The 22,230-nt window shown below is 42.0% G+C and overlaps 1 protein-coding gene across 1 annotated transcript in view; it reads right to left on the bottom strand.

The window, feature by feature from the left end:
• Positions 1-22,230, bottom strand: part of COL22A1 (collagen type XXII alpha 1 chain) — a 217,508-nt gene that overhangs the window by 142,068 nt on the left and 53,210 nt on the right. Inside the window, exons 4-5 of the mRNA XM_054281552.1 lie at positions 21,348-21,422; positions 2,920-3,031 (exon numbers count right to left, since the gene is read on the bottom strand). Of these exons, the coding sequence (XP_054137527.1) occupies positions 2,920-3,031; positions 21,348-21,422 (187 nt within the window). The remainder of the gene's footprint in view (positions 1-2,919; positions 3,032-21,347; positions 21,423-22,230) is intronic.

Genomic DNA, 22,230 nt, shown 5'->3' with positions numbered 1-22,230 from the left:
CATGTTCAGTGTGGGAGTTTTTGGTGGCTTTTTGTACAACTTCTTCTCTTGGAAGGGGACAAATGATGACACCAGGGCAGGAGCTCATGGAGAGACCTAAGGCAGGTGACTGAAGTCAAAGCTGACATCAGGAGACACAGAAAAACACACCAAGGTATCATGCCCTAAACAACACAAGACTCTGCATTGGTACAACACTGTGCCAATATAAAGAGCAAATAGATCATGACCAGAAGCTTGGCCAAGCATCAGGTAATTCTGTGAGTTGGTAGCCAAGATCATGGTCAAGTCAGGCAGAACCAGACCAGGCAAGAGAAACCTGAGGATGGACATGGCCCGTAGGAAGGGCTGGAGCCACAACTAGGAGATACAGAACAAAAGGGTGAGCCAAAATCTTGGCAAGGCACCAGTAATGAGAAACAAGCCTGAACATCCAAAACCAGAATTCTGCAGCACAGTTTTGGCCAGAAGATCCACTGAGAAGCCATGAACAAGCAGTAGGAAAGCCCCAGTTACATGAGGAGTGAGAAAAAACACCAGCCAGATTCTGGGACCAGTCCTCAGACAACAGCAGAGCCCTGTGAGTCCCTCGGTGATCAGGTCCTTGACTGAAGCCAACCTCTGGCTGCTGGGTTTGCTTGCTCACAGATGATGCCTCACCACAAGGAGGAAGAAAGTTCATAGTTGTAGGTTACAGATCAGAAGATGAGTAGGCACATTTCCCAGACAGCTAATCTGGCGCTTGGTAAAAGTACTATTGCTTGTATAAAAGAATATAAATCCTTTAAGCAGATAATAAAGTGAATTACATATATTACTCAGTCAATGATTTTGTATCTAATTATGAGTTGTTGCTATCAGTTGCTAAACATTGCTGGAGGTTATCTGTGAGCCACGACAGATGTTTTTGTTTGGTTTATTATTCCAGTTATCGGTTTTGAGCAGCTTTACAAGATTTCATTTTCTGTGAGCAATGACCCCATATGCAACATCTCAGAGTCCTGGCATACAAATGCTGAAATGAACCAAATATGCAAACACCTTCCATGGTGTTATACCCATTTGGGTTCATTCCCAAACCACAGGAGTGTGAAAGTTACAATACATAAGGCTGAAAATGTGAAAATCCTCCTTGAATACCATGTTTCAGAATAATTCAACAGGAATTTTATTCACTTCAATCTACAAATTAGGGATGTTTTACTTCTAATTGTTCTGGGTGATAAAATATTCTGCTTATTTAAGGGCACCAGCAAAAACAAATAAATGGGTGCAATGTGAGCAGATGGAAAGCCGTCATAGCTGGTTGGTCTGGCTTCACTCCCTCAGTCTTTCTGAGAAAACAACAACAGAAACAGCAACAACAAAAAAGTTCTTCTACCCTTACTTTGAAAAAGGAATTCAAATGGACAACTCTGTATAATCTGTGCTTTCTCCAATGGTTATTTAAATTCATCCTTAAAAGCACACCCTTCTTCCCTGCTGGTTTTTGATGCCAAGTAGCCACTGCCTTTCAGCCTACCATGAACCTTTACCAAGCTCTGATTTCCCAGAGGTTCCTACAGAGAATGATCCCGTCAGTTGTTGGCTGCTTCTTAAATTTACCTGTCTACACCGCAGTTCTTGGATTTCTCACCATCACACTTGCTTCTCAGGTCTTCAAACTGTCATTCACTCCATTTCTACCGACTGAATTATGGAAAATAAGGCTGGACACAGCAGCAGTGGTGACTGAGCCGTGTGATATGAAGATTATCAGCTCATACTTGACAGTTCCTGTTTATACTCCAAGAATTGCTCAATTTTTCATAGTATCACCCAGAACCCAGAGATCACAGTGAGACAAATGAAATAGGTTTCTTACCATCCCAGTGAAATAGGTTTATAGTTTATTTCCATCCACACTCAGACCAGTTATATATGTACCAAGCCTAAGACGTCTTTAGCTGGCTATGTTGAATCAAATCACTGATCATGACTCTGTTAACCCTTAGACTTGCTATCATTTATAGACTCTATAGAAAACAGTTTTCCTCTCAGTATATATATATTTTTTAAATTGTATTAACATGGAGAAAGAGGGGGAGGGAAAAAGAGCACGTCAATCCTGTTGGTTCCAGGATGAAAAAAATATATTGCAAAATCAAGGAAATGTAATTCATAGGACAATCTCAAAAATGCAGTGAGCTGAGAAAAAGAGCTAAAAACAGAATAAAAAATAACAGGCCTCGTCCATAAGAAAGAAAAGAAGTATTATTGATTTTTTTTTAAGCTGAAGTTCAAACCAGCACTGAGAAATTTACTGCAAAAATGTTAATAATGACAATTCAATCCATGGCTCATAGTTACACACTGAAATTATGCACTCACTCTTTTCAAGGCTAATGCTAGCAGGGCTCAAGTGACAACCCAAAGAAACATTTGTGATAAACTGTGACATAACTGACAGCCTCAGGTCCTAAAGGACTCTGAGGACTGACTCCGTATTGACACAGGATTAAAAACTGCTCATTCTTTTACAAGGCCAGAATCCACATTTGCTAACTGGTCACAGCATCTAGCAGCAAGTGGTCTCTTGTGTTTAGCACATTTCTATCTCAATGGGAGTGAGATATTCAATATTCCCTTTAGAAGCTTTTTAGGTAGCCCTAAGTTATTTGGTGAATGTCTTGATACTGCTCCTCAGAACCACTGAGCTACACCAAGCACAACTCATATTCTGCCAGGATGGAGCCTGTAGTGACTGCTGAGACTCCTGTCCACGTTGTGCATATTCTGTGCCAGCTGAACTCAAACAGCTGCTCAAAGCAGAAATATACCTGTAGGTACCAGATAACTACTACAAAGTTAACCTAGAGGAACCAAATAATGTAAGGCAGAAGTTCAGATGGAAATAAAGTGAAAACTCAAAGTACTCACTCAGTTTTCTGAACAACAGGAAAGCTTCCAAGCCGTACATAAGCACTCTGAACCCCATCTTCTTTCATTCCAAAAATCTGCTTCACGCTGAATGAATCCATCAGGTCAAATCCTATGTGTTAGAGAAATATAAATAAAAGACATTAATCAATCCTATGTGTTACAGAAATATAAATAAAAGACATTAATCAGGTAGTGGGACATGCCTCCAGTTGTACTTACATGGATCTCTTAGCCTACAAACAGCACTTCAGAAATGAGCCTTGTTCTTGTTGGAAAAAGCCAAACAGAATTCTGATATGATCTAGTCCTGTCAGCCCAAAAACTCAAAACCAAGCTTAAATTCAAGCTGTCACAAGCTTGAACAGAGATTTCCAGAAATCAGTGGCTAATTTTTGCATTGCCACAACGTCCTGAAGATGCTGCATAATTCATTAACTCCCATGCAGAAAAATGCAGAGGTGCAGACTGAAGCATTTATTCATAGAATAAGAGAAAACACAGAATGTTTTGGGTTGGAAAGGGACCCTCAAAGATCATCTTGTTCCAACCCCTCTGCCATGGGCAGGTGTGGGAGCTTGTCTGGAGAGGATAAGTGTGATATATGTGACCATACAGGCACACAGCAGGCAGTCGGTGCTTCAATGTCCCAATACCAACACCAAGTCTTGGAAGAAATCACAATGGATAACATCATGAAGAAAAAAGGATTCTGGGACTGACAGGGAGTGGCCATGCAGACCAACAGCCCATGATTGGCCAGAAGGCTTCCAGAACCTTCTATGAGAGACTCTGTATATCTGTGTCGACCCCACTTCGGGGTCTTCTGAAGCAGAATGTTTCAGAACATTCTGAAATCTTATGCTTTGTTTTGCACCCTCGTTTGTGCCCCTTTTATTTATTTAATATAATAATTTAAAGGTTTGTGACCCTTTTATTTATTTAATATCATAAATATCTTCAGGTTTGGCTCTTCAGTGGCACCTGTCTCTCCTCTGTTGCTGCGCCACACGGCCGCACCACCAAGACCAGAGCATTTCCCCACGCACCCCATGGATCCCCAGGGTGTTGTTCTGACCCATCCCTGGCTGCTCCACTGCTGGCCAGCTCAGAGATCACCAACAGGCAGGTGATCAACCATGATCCTTCCCCTAGATCAGGTTTCTTAAGGCTCCATTCAGCCTGGTCTTGAAAACTTCCAGGAATGGGGCATCCACAGCTTCTCTGGGCAACCTGGCCTAGTGTCTCCCCATCCTCACTGTAAAAATATAATGGTTTATATCCAAGTTAAATCTACCCTCTTTTAGTTTAAACTGTTGCCTCTTGTCCTATCACTATGGACCTTGATAAAAGGTCTCTTTCTTTCTTGCAAGACCCTTCCATATATTGAAAGGCCATGAGAAAGTTCCCCTGGAGCCTTCGCTTCTCCAGGCTGAACATCCCCAAATGAACTTTCTCCAAATTTCTTCACAGCAGAGGTGTTCCAGCTCTCTCATCTTTATCATGGACCTCCACTGTGTATCCACTCCAATGGTCCAGGCCTTTACTGAAAACCCCTTGTCCAAGAAACTTGACCACATACATTTTTCATATAATTTTAATACAATTTAGTCCAATCAAGTTATCATTATCATGAGCTGTTAATCTTGCTGGAAGACAGTTGCCTAAAGTTTCTGACTTTGTTCTAACAAGGCATTTTTAGCTTAATGTTAAGCTAAAGATTTAGCTCAATCTTAAGCTTAAATCTTAACCCAAAAGTGAGTTTATGCAGCTCCAGTATCAACATGGTCCCAGACACAAGGAACACGATTTTGTGACATGAAGTCCAAGGTGCTAAACCCTGTGAGAGTGGGGGTACAATGGTGCCACAAATGGTTCCAGTTCCTGGAGGTGCAGAACTGTGTGGATGCAAACATCCTGCTTTTAGCTCCAAACTGGCTCCACAGGGTGCAAATCCAAACTCCCAGAACCAAACACACTGTGGAGTTAGAGGCAAAGGCGCTGTAAAAGGCAGTTGTGAGCAACTGAGCAGAGAATATGTGTTTTAATTTTATTCAGACTTTTCCAACATTATCTCCCCCTCACACATGCACAATTACACACATTAACTCCTGGTTTTGTAATTCCAGCACACAAACCTGGTGGCATAAGTGTAGCTTATTTGGATAAATTGCTTTTAAACTATGGCAGTTCTTTCAACTTTGTTCAGTTAGCGAGCTCTTGAAACTTTTCTAGGATAGATAAACATTTTTATGTGATGAAATTAAGCCTGATGATTCTTGGGTTTCTTAGTTGTCCTCCCCAACCTTTCAGGCTGAAAGGCACTGCAGAGCTTGAAAACAGCTTCAACAGGAAAAGGCACCAAACTAATGATATTATTCTTCCTAATGATATTACCTTACTATTCTTATTATTCACATTTATATGAATAAATAGGTACAAAAACCGGTGTGGGCCAATACCTAGGCAAATCAAACTAGCAAAAAGCAAATAAAATGTAAAGCTTCCATCATTTTCTGGACCTTTTTTCTGAAGAAATTGCTTCTTCTGAGGAAATATAATCTTAATTGTTTGCAAAGACAGAAATGGCTGTCTGGTGCCAAGTTGAGCCCTTTAGTATTACAGTAACTTTCCTGGCTGTCAACAGCTTTTCCTATTTGTCCACTCTATTTTCAGCTATTACTGGGCATTTGGGAGGGCAAATAAAGCAGTTAAAGTGCTCCAGGGCCTCGTGGCTGCAGCTCATAATCACCTCTGCAGCCACTCCAGTGATACACCCCTCTGACACACTGCAATCAGCCAGGATTGCAGCTGTAAATCAGGGAAAACAGACCCCACCAGAGCATGAGAGCTCCCTCCTGGCTGTCGCAAACAGCACCATGACTTGTCCATACACTCATTCCCCCACTCAGTGCATATCCCATATCCCTCATCCACACTGCCACAGGAGCTGAGGGAAGTAATTGAGAGCTGCTGGCAGGGAGAGACCGCTCTGACTGGGTAAGGGAATTGTCAACCACTCACAGGAGAGGAGTTGTGAATGGAGGAGGCTGAAATGCTGCCCAGGTGACATCCTAATGTCCACTCACCAGAGGCCCCAAGCTATGAAATCCTGCTCATTTCACGAGTCTTCTAAAACTCCCTTGCCAAAAATGCACAAGTGCAATATACAGTGACAAGAAGCTCCTGCCAAGTGTTCCCATCATTAGCTCAGACCCAAAGCTGCTCTTGTTATCTCTGACAACTCAAATGAGCAGCTCTGAAGCTGTGCACACTGGTATGCTTTTCCGGTGGAAACAAGCATCAGATTCACTCACCCTCTTTTTTTTTCCTGAATTTCCTATCAAAATGCACTTTTAAAAGCCTAAACAACACTGTTAAACATAAACACAGCTATCGAAACTACTTTTTTGAAACATAATTTGGTGTAATGAAAATAAGTCATGCTCTTACAATATAATCCCATTTACATTTAGGATTGGATAAAGCACAAAAGTAAATCATAGTAGGATTTTTTTCTTTTATATAGACTATGGATTGACAAATTAAAAATTGCTTTCTCTGTTTTTAATTAATTGATGAACGAGGATAGCTCTTTGAAAAATTAAATGCAGATCCAGGGGAAAGTTAAGTCCATAGGTGTGTCAGAGGCCACACTCAGAAGAAAAGGGTTTTTTACTTTAATCCCACTATTAATTTATTCTGTGCCAAATATAAATATTGGCCAGCTGGTGAGATAACCTCCACTCTTGGATACTCTATTTACAACCTTAAAGTTAAGAGACACTTTGGTTGCTGAAAGATTTCAGTAGAATTACAGAAAATTTGTCATCAGGCCATACACTAAAAAATTATGAACTCTGCCAAGAATGAGATGTATCTCACCTAATTTTAGCTGTCTGAAAAGGAGACATATGATAGATGGAGGCTTCCTCAGTTTCCTTGTGAGTCAACAGAGAAATTTAGGAGTCATTAAGACAACTCATCTTGAAGACAGGCTGAACCCCCACCTGGAGTGCCTCCATTTTTCAGCAAAAAGGGAGCTCAGGCAGGAATTTTTACTAAAATTGTCTCACATGCATTCTGCTTACAGGGAATGCTATCCATTTTGTGCAGGGAGCAAAGCAGAGGTAAAGAAGACAAAAACTTTAACAGATCCCACATAACTTATATTCACATTGCTTTATTTACCATCACAATTGCATTAAGATTGCAGATTTTTAAATTCAGCTTGATCAACCTTCTATGATTTTCAAAATCTCTTCTGAAGAACAAGAAAGAAGCAAACCTAAAATATTATTATTTGAGCTGAGAAAGTACTCAAGGCAGATTACCCAAGTGGAACACACAAAGAAACACAAACCTTGGCAAACCTTCAAATTACTTTGCGAATTAAGGGAACGTCTAAGATTGTTTCATCTGAAGGACAAGCAAATATATTGTTATCATCACTATTACAGCTACTGGTAGTATTACTACTGTTAGTACTAACATTACTCCTATTATTACTGTCATTTTGTTTAGTTTGTGTGCCTGGAAGCCCTTTGCATGGATTATATTCCCTTGACTTCAGGAAAGGAACTGGGATTGTGAGGGAGACAACATGAAAGTTTTAATTTTTATTTTTTTAGTCTTGAATTACAATATTAATTTTAAAAATAAGCAATGCTGTGATCATTTCTGCAACACCTGACCAGGACATTTCACCTGGCAGTGTTTGCACACTAACAGTGCAGTGAAAACTGCTCAGTGAGATCTTTCCCCAAAGAGTTAAATGTGCCACACAGCATTTCTGTGCTGAAGTTACAGCAGAAATAGTCTGTTCTTTGGTTTTCCCACCACCAAGGAGGCACCACATTGTCAGTAGCATATGGAAAATGAAATGCCACATGTAATTTCCCAGTTCTCTCTGCAAGTGAATGGGAAAGAACGGACCTGCCCAAATTAGCAAGTGCAAAGATGCTGTTACCTCTTGCACCATGCCCAAGCACAGGGTGAAAGGGTAGGATTTTCCTGTTCTCAGCTGCTTTGATTTAAAAGATGGCTTTTTGTGTAGCAAGGCAGGTGTGGTTTCTCAAATGGCTCATAAACTGCTTAATCAGTAATGCCATAAACATGGCATTTAATAAATACTCTTTGATCTTAAGCCTCTTACTTCATTAGAGCTTCTAAAACAATATGTGGCCACTGAAACCCTCTAACATGATTACATCTCCTGAAAGCCAGCAGACCCTAGTCCATATAAAAATTAAAATAGTGAACTGAAAGAGAAGCTCAGATTTGTAACAGCATACTTGGCTTGAAAAGTAATTTCTTATGCACTGCTCTGCTGATCAAATCAGCTGAATGTCTCAGTGCCTGAGAGTTATAACCCCCTTACAGGAAGCAGCCTGTTTTCCAGAAGCAGAAAACACACCCAGACCTTTCTGTTGCAGGGAGAAGATGGTAAAACTTGGCACTGGACAATTTATACATCATCTAACTGCAACATGCAGCCAGGTTCTCTTTTACAGGACAAATGTCCACAGTGCACCCAACACCTCATAGCCAAAGGGTGATCCAACAGCTCTATACTCATTCCTACAATGTTTTTTCAAGATTTTTATTTGAGCCATGGTTGGTTGCCCTGAGTATGGTCTGTATTTCTGCTTGGCTCCATTACAGATCTGATATGGGCAGCATGGTGGAAGCTGATGTGAATGTTGCTATTTTTCTTACTTTCCTGTCTTCAAGGCAAAAAACCCACAAAAACCAGAAAAAGAGATAAAAAATTTAAGTTTTATTAGCCAGAAAACATAGCAGTGAGCACATTTGGAAAAGCTTCTCAAAGCAGGACAGAGCCATTGACTTCTTGTTTTGCCCAAAGCAGCTTTCTGAAAAACGTCTCTTGCTTTGTGTCCCCAAGGATCCCAAGATAACACTTGCAGGGGAACAACTGGCCTACTTCTAATTGTGAAAGTTTTTTGGTGAGACAACAGCCTGGAGAGGAATGTGGAAAGTGAGAAAGGGATCAGGAAAGGCTCTGGACATCACAGCCTGCAGTGTGGTGTCTGGAATGTATTTACTACAGTGAATTGCCAGCCACGAGCACTAATATCAAACAAAGCAGCTTTTGCAGGAAATGCTCCATCCTCTGCTCTTGCTCAAACTCCCAGCTGAATTATAAACCTTACCAATGCATTGATGAAGTGTCACCAATGGCCGTGATCAGGGGAGTTGTCATCATCTGCTGCTTCACTGACACTTGTGAAAACAGCAATCTGTACAGCCTGTGACAAAATAGCTCATGCTGCTTTTACTGGAGGATGGTCAAAGGCACTGAGCTTTATTCAGTGTGTGAATTCCTATGAAAAACAGTAATACCTGGGAGGCTTTCAGCAAATGCATGAACTTGTCTGACATCTCTGCCCTCTTGAAAGTTTTCACAGATTTCTTGTGCCCACAGAGAAGAGCCTGCATGCTCTCAGTGTTCAACTCCTCCAGTGTGGTCTGCAAGGTTATTGCCACTGTAAGGAGTTCTCATTTTTGTTATCTTAATTAATTTCTGTGCTAATATATACTCTAAAAAAAGAGGAAAAATATGCTGTCATGCCATAAAATAAGGTTTAATGAGAGAGGTCTAGCAATCAGTTATATCAAGGCAGAGTGTAGATGAAGTTATTTTTTTTCTCCTGTATCTAAACATTTGGCATCCTTATCTTCCACAGTGCTCTACACTGAAAGCAGCTATTTCTGGACAGCCAAGATGTGGTTCAGTTCAGAGCTGGAGTAGAAGTTTCCAAATCCCAAAGGAGAGACTATTTACTTTATTCAGAATGTGTTGCTGTTATTGTTATTGTAGCCATTATCTGCTACAGCATTTTTGCTGTTCCTGACATTCTTCCTCCACTGGTAAAGAAACCCTGTCAAGAGCTGAGTGAGTACCACATTGTAAGATCTCACTGAAGTGTCCATCTCAAAGGATCTTTGACCACATCTAATCTAAGCCTACTTTCTTCCTGTTTGAAGTCATTTATCCTTGTCTGATCACCACATGCATTTTTAAAATGTCTCTCCCCAGCTTTCCTCTCAGCCCCCTTTAAGTACTGAAGATTGCAAGAAGGTCTCCTTGGCCCCCTCCCTTCTCCTGGCTCTGCATCCCCAGATCTCTCAGCCCATCTTCACAGCAGAGGTGTTCCAGCCCTCTGAGCACCTTTGTGGCCTCCTCTGGACTCTCTCCAACAGTTCCACATCTTTCTTATGTTGGGTACCCCAGAGCTGGATGCAGGACCCCAGATGGGGTCTCACAAGGATAGAACCAAGGAGCAGAATCCCCTCCCTCAACCTGCTGCCCACAGGGCTTTGGATGCAGCCCAGGACACTTCAGGCTTTTTGGGCTGCAAGTGCTCCTGGCTGAGATATGTTGAGCTTCTCATCCACCAGCACCCCCAAGTCCTTCTCCTCAAGGGCTGCAATCAGTACATTCTCTGCTTGGATTTGGTCTTGAGATTGCTCTGATTCACATGTAGGACCTTGTACTTGGCCTTGCTGAACCTCATGAGGTTCAGTCCTACCTCTCCACCCTCTCCTGGTCCCTCTGGATGCCATCCCTTCCTTCCAGTGTGTGACTGCACTCACAGCTTGGTGTGCTCAGCTCATCCCACTGTCCATGTCACTAAAAAAATGTCAAATGGTGTCAGCCCCAACACCACCCCCAAGGTACACCACTCACCACTGGTTTCCACGTGGACATCAAGCCATTGACCACACCAGTTGAATGCCAACCCATCCAATTCCACCTGTCCAATTCCCATCTCTCCAATTTAGAGACAAGCCTGTCATGCAGCACAGTGTCAAAGGCATTGCACCAGAGCAGGTGCACGAGTCTTGCAGCTCACACTGCTCAGACCTGTGCCATTGCAAATGTTTGTAAAAATGTTTTTCCAACTGTCTCTGGCTGTCAGAAAAAATTACTTACAAAGCCTTACAAAAGATAAGAGTTCTTTCTTCTTGTCCCATTTATTTCACTGTATTCTACCTCTCCAGAAAAGATGGAAAAAGAAGCAGTCAGTTTTTGGACAGACAATTCCCACCACATTCAGCTCTCCCAGAAGTTTGATTCATCATCATCAGTCAGCAGCGGTTCCCTGACTTACCCCCAAAACATTAAGGACAGCACCTCTGGAGGAACAAACCAGAGATTTATTGGCTGCCCACAAGCCCTGCATGAAGCACTGCAGTGATGACTAAATGGGTTGAACAGGTCACTTAAAAAATTAGTTAGCTTGCAAGGGAATTTTGGAACTATAAAACTTTCCAGAGTCTATAGATTAAGGGTCTCAAGAGTGCTTTAAAGAGGTTCTTGCCATTAACCTTTTTCTCCACTGATGTTCCAGCTGGGATTCAAGCAGCACTTCATGCTGACCCAACTTTCTTCTCACCAGATCCCCGTATTCCAGTAGGGAGAGCAGCTAAGAGCTTAACTTAATGATGAAGATTTGCTAAAGCAGATGGAACAGGTCTTACTCCAGCATGAAAGAGGTATCTTCCAGCAAGCCTAGTACCTTCTAGGTCATACTCAATAAGGCTCAGAGCACATTTTAGATGGTCTCAGTTTTATAAAATTTATATGTCAGATTCATCCCTGGTACATGATGCCACCACTCAGGCTGTTGATTTACTGTTCCTGGTTTGCTTACTCTCCTTCACAGCACTGGAAAATACAATTCCTACTTTTCCTTGGCCCCTGGAAAGAAACAAACCACAAGAGTCCCATGCAGACCACAAAAAGGAGTTTGATCTCAGCTCAAGCACCAGTCCACATTTGGGGTTATGAAGAGCAGAAACCTTACTTGAGGTGTTCAATGGAGTTATACTTCAAAAAGGAGCAATCTTCCAGACGCAGTGAGGCAGGTGAACAGGCAGTCACTGAACTGAAATATGGGGCCACTCTTTCAAAAACATCAGTCTAAAATTTCAGCCAAAGCAGAGGGGGAAAAATACAGCACTTGGTATCTTTACAAGAAAGAAAAGATTAACACTTCAGGAAAGATAAAATGAATATAAACCAGAAAGAAAATTATGCCAAAGATAAGAGAGAGAATTAAAAATAGAAGCAAGTAAGTGAATACACAATCCTAGCCACCTCACCTTGTGTAAAGGCTGTTGTAATCTAACCCCCAGCCTGCTGTAAAAACAGGAAATAAATTCATGTACACAGCAGCTGCCTCTGAGGCAGCACCTTTCAACACCTGATCCCATGTTAACACCACAACACTTTATGTGGTGCATTGTTCTGTTTGTCTGCATCTGTCCCCTGCTTCTCTCTTACCCTTCTGCCTCTTCAGTTTTCACACAGTTGCAAGTGGCATATTGAGCAACATTGAAAGCTGGTTTTGACACTGAACCCTTTGGCTCATTACTGAAGGCTTTTCTTGTGTTGAAGTCATCTCCATTTTCTCAGTAATGGACACTCGGCTTGGTGCCACAGGCCCTCTTTCAGCTCCTTCCTGCTCCAGTGATTTACAAGATTAAACAGGAGTTCATTACTCCTTTGATGTCCTTTGTGTGCCAGATAGGCTTGTACCAGCTGAATTACCTGAGACTATTTGTATTAGGTTCTGGTTTTAATTAGTTCCTCTATTTTGAAAGTCTCTTTTTGAGTTCCTCAGGTGTCAAGGTGCTCTCTGTTCTTCCACAAAGCCATAAAATGGCACATCTGGAAAGCCATCCTTTGGGATAGCAGTGGGGAAGGGAGGACCTCAGTACAAGCAATTACTTTGTAATTTTAGTATTACTTTTAAGGTAAGAAAATACATTTAAGGAAAAGCATCTTACTAAGACCTGCTAGATTCTCCCTGTAATGCTACCTGGGCTGTAAGAAAACTCGACCAATAAGCTTTTTGTGAAAATAAAAATATTTCTATTAATTTTAGGTGTGATGAACAAGGAATAACATGAAAGCAGGTAGGGACTACTCTTTGGGAGACTGTCAAAGTTGCTTATGCCAGATGACCACTACAAAACAGATTAGACCTATCCCAAATCCTGTGCACTGCTGTCATCAGAAAGAATTCTCATCAGACAGACAAATTTAACACTGAGAATTAGAAGTATTTTTTTCAGATTCTATATATGCCTTCTTCCCCTCATGTGTCCACAATAACCAGAAAGCTTGCCCTGATGAAAAATCCATGGGATGGTTTCTGAAGGAGAATTAATATAAAATATTTGGACTTAAAAATATCTAAAAGTATATTACAGTTAGACAAGCTATTAGTCTTTTTATAGCCAAAGGATTAGTTGCTTCTTGGGCTATGAACAGTCAAAATTGAATGTATTTCCTTTTCATCAATCTCAAATGCACTGGAATAAGAAAACTACCTGGATTGTTTAACTTCTGGGAGAAAGCCAAAGAATCACTTTCATGTGCATGATTAACTCTTGCTAAACCTTCTTTGTGAATGCAGATGTCAGAATTTGTCACTGCTGGGACTCAGACCAGAGAAAGGCTTTCACAGGGACTGCTCTGCTGTTACCAGTTTACTTCCTGCAGAAGCACATTTTAAAGTAAATTCAGCCTTCCTTCTCCATATTTCCTAACATTTTTGAGAAGCTCAGCCAGGCTACCTGCTCCAGCACAGACCTGATGTTGTCAGGTCATTCACTATGTCAGGAATCCACTGAGATCCATGGCCTTGTGTAAGAGCTACAACTCTGACCATATTAAGAAAAAAGTATTAATTTTAAGCATGTTTTTTTTCTAATTCAAAGAACTCATCCCAGCTCTGTTGGTGCTACCCTGTTGTGCATACTGCAGAGGATGCTCCAGTATTTCCAGGCTCCTAATCCCAATGCACAATTTGGTGACTCCCTACTCCCTGTTGGGGTGCTTGGGCATTTTCACTCACCAATTCTTCAGTTTCCTGTAGAAGGGAAATTCCTTGGCTGACCACAAATCCCAGAGAAACCAAGGTCCCCCTGTTGGATAACTGGTGGGTCTGGACACTGGGCATGCACAGCTTACAGCCAGCCCACAGGCCTGCAGTGGCCATGCTTAGAAACCACAAATGATTTATTGGTAATTATTGGCCTGCTTGACTTGTTGAGTTTTTTTAGAGTTACTGGAGATTAAAATGCCTTTGAAACAGGTGAACCATTTTTCAACCTTTGAAAAACTTCAAAGACATTTTAAGTGCAGTGATCTAGGCTATGGTGTTAAGATTAATTATTGCATAGTAGAATGATAGAATCACAGAATTATTAAGGTTGAAAAGATCTCTAAGATCAAGCCCAACGATTAACCTAACACTGCCAGGTTCGTCACCATGCCATGCCCCCAAGTGCCACATCAACATGCCTTTAGAATCCTTCCAGGGATAATGATTCCACAAGTTCCCTGGTCAGCCTGATCCAGTGCTTGATCATCCCATCAGTGAAGATATTTTCCCTGATATCCAAACAAAACTTTCCCTGGCACAACTTGAGGCCATTTCCTCTGGTCTCTTGTTACCTGGAGTGAGAGACTGAGCCCCAGCTCACTACACCCTCCTCTCAGGGAGTTGTAGAGAGCAAAAAGGTCCCTCCTGAGCCTCCTTTTCTCCAGGCTGAACACCCCCAGTTCCCTCAGCTGCTCTTCATAAGAATTGTACATGGACTCCTAAAAAATGAGCCAACAGGACCTCAGTAAGGTCAATTGCACTGCAGATATCTCATCCACCAGCCCAGAGGACAAATCCACCTCACAGCCCAAGTCCAGCCATTTTCTCCAGCTCACAGGAGACTCACATAACTCCTGTGACTGCACTTACAGGTCAGCTGGTCCTTTCCCTATTTGCTTCTCAGGACTTACAGTCACTATTGCCAGATGTCTGTACATCAGGAACTCAGTTTCAAATTCAGCTCAGACCAGTTTAACATTTTCTGGGGTGTTTTTTTTAAGAGGTCTTATTTCCTCCTCTCCCCACACTTTCTAGAGAAAATGTGGGGAGAGGAGGAAATAAGAAGCCCTGAGCCCTGTCCTATTAGCACTGCCTAGTGATGGATCACTGAAAAACACGAGTGCAAAGTGTGCCACAGCACAGCAAAGCTTCATCCTTCTGCCCCATCTCTCACAAATGTCACAGCTGCTTCCAGTCCTGCCTGTGTGTGCACAACCCCAGGGATGGAGAGGAGAGTGGCGGTGTCTGCACCTGCTCCACCAGCCCTGCACATGGGCAGTCTCTGGTGACCACTGTGTCTCTGCATCCTCTGTCCCCAGGCAGTGACCCCTCACAAATCTCTGCAGCTCTTCATGGACTGTTCACTGGCACCTTGGGGGCTTCCCAAGGAGACTGCCAAGTGCAGAGGGAGGGCACAATGTGGTGTCACACAGGCACCACAAATACACTTTTTTCCCCAGGAGGACATCGGTCGAATGCGCTTGTCCTGCAGGTCCAGCAGCCTGGACACTCCAGTTCTCTCATGCCACCACGTGCTTTAGTGGGCAAATATAAATAGTCCCAGGGATATTGTAATTAGCTAGAGAGTCACTGGCATCTCTGGAATGTGAGCCCTGTGCTGCAAACCACAGGAGCTGGAGACACACTGACAGCTGAGTGCAGCCACTGCAGTCTGTAATTGCAGGGGACCAGTTTTACCACCAGGGCCTTCCTTGTAAAATGCCCAAACACCCTTTATAGGGTCACAGAAAAACACCATGGTCATAAATGTTTTGGAATTTTGGTCATTTTCTCATGGAGGTTTTGGAGACAGGGAAGAGTTGGAGGTTGAGGTCAGTCTGTGGTAGAGCCCATAATGCAGATTCTGCTGCTGTTCAATCACACAGCCCATGTGGCATTTGGGAGTTAAAGTCAAGGCTTTCATGTTCCTCCCTTGCCCCATTAACACCATCCAGTGTGGGATGTTTGATGCCATGTGTTGGTTGGAATTGTCTTTCCCCAGGGTTTATTTTTGTTAGCATTCTGTGGAAATCACTTCAGGCCTTTCTTTACTTCCATGGCAGAATCCCCTGAAAGCAGCAGCCAGTATCTGTTGAGGAGTATTATCTCCTCTGGTAATGTTCAGGACTAGAGCTCAGCTCACTCTTAATTCTAGGGATCATCCAGATTTCTGCAACCAAATCCCATATCCAGCAGGTCTAGTCTAAAATACAGATAATTCAAATGTGAAGTCTTAAAACCACAAGAAGTATAATTCATTTTAAATAACATTCAGGTGTAGCATTGATGCAATATTACGGCTCCTAAAAATACACAAAGGTCACATCTGCAGGATGCAAAATATTATAATTGTGTTTTCCTGCTTGGTCATGATCCTTTCTTAAATGCTGATGGAGTGAAAATGACAATTCAGCATAATAAGAGGTATTAAATAGAATAAAGGTGAGGGGGGGGGGGGGTGTTACTGAGTATTTTAGGGCAGATGAGTTAAACCCTCTTTTGTCTTTATTTCTCTTTTAAAAAACCCATTCAAAACACAGTGCCCACAAGAATGCTCTAAGGACTTTGTTTAAACCGTTATTAAACATTAGTTTAAAATATCAGACTTCCTGGATGATAAAGTGATATTCTAAGCAAATTCCTTCCTTTCTTTCAAAATTCCCTGTTGATTTCTAATGCATTCAGCAATGTATTCAGTGTTATATTCTGAATTCACATGTTATGCACTGTTAAACAGATGCTGCTTCACTTCACTGACAAAATTCTCTCAGTAGTAGAGTAAAGCTGCCTAAATATTCTTGCTCCTGCAGCCCCATTTCACTGTGGCAGCCCTTCCTGTGTGCTACAGCTGGAGATTTCTTATTTAAATGCTTTGAGACCAGAGGGTCAGAGAGTACAAACCTCTGCTCTGAGAGGCCTCGGGACCATCCATCACTGATTGCTTGTCTCCATCAGTGCTACTTCACCTCTTGTTCCAGTGCTTCATATCTCTGACAGCTTCAACCTTTTTCTGATGTCTTGGATGTATGTCTTAAGCAGCTGACAGCCATTTCCTATTGCTGCCTTTGTCCTTCAGCCTCAGTGGCCCCCCTACCTCCCTCCTGCTGTTCTCCTGATTTATGAACAGAGAGCAATATTATCTCCCCTTTCCACCTGCACACTGCAAGATTAACCAAACCCAGGATTTTAATTGCCTCTCCCTGGCTCCTGAACACACTAAGAGCTCCTCAAGGCTGAATCCATCCTTCCTGAACTCAGGAAGTCTGAGCAAACTTTTCTAGATGAGCAGTAACCAAAAGCCCTGACCAGTCTCAGAAATTCTTCCCTTTTCTACCTTCTCCAGTAACAACCTCTGCATTTTCCCCAGTTCTGCAGGACTGTGATGTACAAACTGCTGCTAAGACCCATCAGTTCACACAGGAGGAGTTTATAGTTTATAGTCCTGATATTGATCCATCCCTACCAAAACAGGCCTTTTAAACTGACCAAGTTAGTTGGAAAAAAATCCCTGGGTTTTGGAACCATTGATCCCAATCCACAGAGTGGAAACTCACAGGGGAGATTAGACCTAAAACTGGACCCTGAAGGACTTCATCACTGCACACACTCTAACTCATTATTCCCTTTCCTAGAAACTTCCTGATTGTCTCCCTGCCAGGCAGTTTCTGGCTCATTTTACATTTATTTATCTCTACCCTTTTTCACTTTAACAGTGCCTTTCAATGCAGTACTCAACAAAAGCAGATAGATGAGATTTACTTAGTCCAGTTTGTCTAAAGAAAAGAAATCATCTGTCTTTTATAGGAAAATACTAATCTAGAGCTTTGGCTCTCCTCCAGATCACAATGGGGTTTTTTGATGCAGTTATTTGATTCTGCATGGAGCTACTTTCACTACCTCATTCCTATTCTCAGCCTGTGACTTAACAAAATCCTATGAATCTTCCACCTCAGCCACACCATTGTTTCCCTTTATCTCACAGAGTTCTTCCTTTTATGGCTCATTTTATGTTTTAGCTTCTATTTTTACTTCTGCTGATACAGAGTGACTCAATTCATCCACTTAAATGCAAACCCAGAACTAAATGTAGCAGGTCATGATATAACTTGTATGCAGGTAGGGTAGGCAAGAATGGGCTGGAATTGGTGATGCCTTGTGTGAAACAATTGTCTGTGCATTCTGCTGCTACATTTCACCCAATAAAAATATAAGAAAAATAAAATTAAAAATCCTCAGAAAGATTTTTGGCACTCTGACCCTCAGTTCTGAGGTCTTGTCCCTCTCTGAGAGAGGAAAAGGTGTTAAATCCAAGAAGATTTTAAATCTGTTTTCCTGTCCCCAAAATGAAATTTATTGCAACTTTTACTCCATGAGACTGCACTTTGTGTCCATCTATAAACAAATTTGTGCAAGGTACAGCTCTGAAATTCAGTGTTAGGAGACTGTTGGGCAAGGAGCAGTTCTGGTTCCTAGAGGAGCTCAAGGCACAGGTGTTAACCTGAAATCCTTGTACACATGAGGAGCTGGGTGGCAGAGTCTCAGGACTTCTGCTGGTCAGAGTGACCCCAAGAGACGTTAGAAAGTCTCTTTTTCCCAGCCTGGCTGTTGAAGAAGGTGCCAGAACTCTTCAGTTCTCAGTCTCAAGGTTGTTTATTGTTTCTTATCTGTAAAATTCTTTCTCTGGCCTGCCAAGGTCTGTTCAGCAGGTCAGACAGAGGCACTCTGCACGTCCTTGGGGCAGTGTTATGTTTTTATACTAAAAATTACATGTACAGTATTTACCATAACTTCCCATACCTATCACCTATGTTAGACAGTGAGCTTCTACTCTAAACCAATCTAAAAGTGCCAACATCACAGCAGAAAATGGAGGCCAAGAAGAAGAAGGAGAAAGGCTGGACATGCCCAGATTCCTCCATCTTGCCTCCTGAACCCCCATTCTAAAAACCCCAAAAAATCTATTTTTCCACCCTGTGACAAACTAATTATTATTCTACTTAGACTTTCGGGGCTTGCAGATCCTCATATAAGGTTGGCAATTTGCTCCATGGGTCATAATCAAAGTCACAGGAGTCTTGGGTCTCTGAGCACCCTGGCAGGGCTCCTGGCAATCCAGGACAGCCAGAGGGATGTCCTGAATTCCAACAGCAGAGGAAGAGCCTCCCCTGAGTGCTGTCACCCACAGACACATCCCAGAGCTGAGCCTCCCTCCCAGGTGTGAGGGAGCAGGACACAGGCTGTGCCTCACAGCTAAAGGGCAATCCCTTTTGGGGTGGAACACAAAAACCTTTCAGCACAACACATCCTTTTGGAATGGGAAGCACAGCACAGTGGGCCAACTGATATTTTCCAGTTTAGCTGGAGGAAGGTAATGTTTTTCTGTTGGAATCAGACCCAGGAGCCCAGAGTCTTCAGGAAATGCTATGGAGTAAGTAAGGAGCACATAAGGAGTGGAACAGCACTTTGATTTATACGATCCATCTCCAGCAGCAAACAATCCTTAGCAGACCCAGACTATCTGTTCCATTTTTTCCAAGAAAGAGGCACACATTTTCCTGATCAGTAACAAGATGAGAAATAAATAATTTTCCCACCATATTGGAGTAGTCAGGAGCCTTCTACAGTCCTCTGTATTGGTGGTAAGGGACTGAAGTTGTCACTTTTAATTAAATGCTGTAACTAATCTGTTGTTAAGACACTGAATGCAACAGCAAACATTTACAGTGAACAGATATCCCTTAGGTGAAATAACTGATCAGCCTGACCAGATGTGCAAAAAATTAATTTCTGCTTATGGAATTCGCTAACATAGTGGGGAAAAAAAATCATTGTGATACTGACCAGATTGGAAGAGTGCCCAGAGGATCAATGAATTGTCCATCTTTAGAGAAACTGAAAACTCAATTATACAAGGTCCTGAGACATTTTATATAATTTTAAAATGGGCCAAATTGTGAAGGAGACCCTATTTTGAGTGGGATTTTGGACTAGATGATTTCCATAGGACCCTTCCATCCTGAACTAACATACAGATCTAAGACAGCAAAGTCAACTTTTATGTTCTGAACACAAAAGAACGTCTCAACATTCTGAATATTGACTTCTTTCCTAGGAAGGAAGAAGGACTTGAAGATAATATGAAAAATACCTCAAAAATATTACAGAAGAGCCTAAGAATCTATAAATATATATATATATATATATATATATATATATACACACATATGTAAATATTACTGCATAGAGGCATACGCACCTCACTCTACCCAAAACTTTGGTGCCAGATCTGAATTGGGATTCCTGTCCTATGCATTGCTCAACAAAAGATATTTCTCACAAGTCAAATAAAAGCATAGAGTCTACTAGTTAGCACTTGAATCAAAATTCAGATAAACATGAACTGGAAATAGGAATCCACTTGTAGCTGCATTCTTCTGGAAAGAATCTCATAGAAGGTGATCATCTGAGAAGGGACACAATCCTCCCACTCATTCTGAGCAGCAGCTTCCACTGCAGATAGGTTCATTCAGACTGAGTTGCTCCAAGGTTTGCCAGCCCAGAGACAAAAGGACTTTCAGAACACGTTAATGCAAGACCCTCCAACAGACATCAGTTCAAAATAGGTGTTTGAGGATAATCTGCTTGGGTCTAATGGTCACAAAAATGGTACCACCCAACACTATCACAGGCTCAGGTGTAATCAGAATTCAGCCAAATAAGCTTCCCACAGACAGCACAGCTGGAGCTGGTATTTTGTGCAGGCAGTGAAAATCCCCCAATGAAAAAATTCTGAATGAGTAGCAAAGCTGTCAAACACTGAGCATTGCTACTCATAATCAAGCTGCAGAAGAACCTTCAGCCTCCCACTGCAGTGACTTGTGTCCTTGGGTCAGTCACAATTATCCCCAATGCAACCTTGATGGGCATCTTTTCTCCGCCAGCAGCTCAAGCAGTCTTGGGAGGCTGGAAAAGAGGCACAGCCCAAACAAATATCTAACATTAGGTCCTTCAGCTGGCTGAGAAGATATATCAGAGCTCACAGAAAAGTGGAGCTATCACCAGACTGTATTTCCCCTTGATCTCTCACCAGTGCTTCAGAAAATTATTTATTTAAGTAAATGCACACATAAACCTTTCTCCAGTGGTAATTACCACTGTGCTTGGATTTCCCCAACAATCACAGATCAAATAAATGGACATTAAAACTCACTAAATGTGCAGTGGTGAGAAAAAAATTATCTCCAAGACTTATTGCACTCCACTAAGCTCCACTGGCTTTTTAATTTGATGCCATATCAAAAGAAAGTTTGTGATTAATTTGGTGTTGGCTGTCAACAGATAACTCATTTGGAGCCTCACAGTTTCTAATACACTTTTTCACCACTGCACACGTGTTGGAATAAAAAAATTCCATCTAGGAAAGGTGCAATGAATCAGAGCATCACACAAGAAATGCACAGTTGTGCTGTTTCAGTTCCCAGAGGGATAGCAGAATGTGTTTCTGTTTACCTGGGATCTCATCAGTGCCCCCATTGGTGTGTTTGAACCGGTCTCCTTCCACGTGGACATTTGGACACAGGACATCTGAAAAGCAAAAGAACCAGGACAAAATTATCCCAAGGAAACACATCACTGTGGGAGCTGCAGAACAAACAAAGGCTGATCTGATCTGCTGGGTTTTGCACGTGGCACCTCAGCAATAATCCCATCCCATCTGCACATTCTAAATACCCTTCCTCTCCCCTATAGCCTAATTTCCTGATGGACAAGAAACCCCATACACTATGTCTGGTTCTGAGCCACTTTTTTCTGCCTGACCAGACAGAAAGACAGAACAGATGAACTGAGCCTTTCCATCAGTTGGGACAACACTGTGTTTGTGTCTTTCTGTCTGGAAATCTGCATGAAAATCCCAAATACAAAATGCGCTTCCACTCTCAGCTTGGCTGGAAGGGAAGCTCTTAAAGGGCAGCTGACATTGAGGTGCTGCCCAAACTTTTCATAAAGGACAGCTCCTACTCTGGAAAACCTCCCTGATTTTTTTCAAGCAGAAATTGGAGTTAAATGACTAAAACTTTGCAGAGTATTCACCCCTACACACAGGTTTTAAAGAGTCATGAGAATACCCAGCCTTTGTCAGCCATTTCTCATGCTCCCAATTAGTGTCAACACAATTGCAGATAAATGCTTCTCCACAGAGAACTGTCTACGTATCCACCCCTTTCCTGCCAAATCTTTGAAATAATTTTTATTTATGCTTTCTTTTCCCAGATCAATAGGTTATTGCATACTTGTAAACAATGGAGGCAGGTAGCTCAAGGGATCATTTTAATGAGAAGAACTGGTGGAGATATCAGGTCTGTTCAATATTATAATTATAGCAATAACAAAA

Source organism: Melozone crissalis, unplaced genomic scaffold (assembly GCF_028551555.1).
Source record: "Melozone crissalis strain CALT ecotype California unplaced genomic scaffold, PUWL_Pcris_2 ptg000002l_1, whole genome shotgun sequence".
Lineage (NCBI taxonomy): Eukaryota > Metazoa > Chordata > Aves > Passeriformes > Passerellidae > Melozone > Melozone crissalis.
Note: the sequence above shows the minus strand (reverse complement) of the source record. Positions and strands in the feature narration are given on the sequence as shown.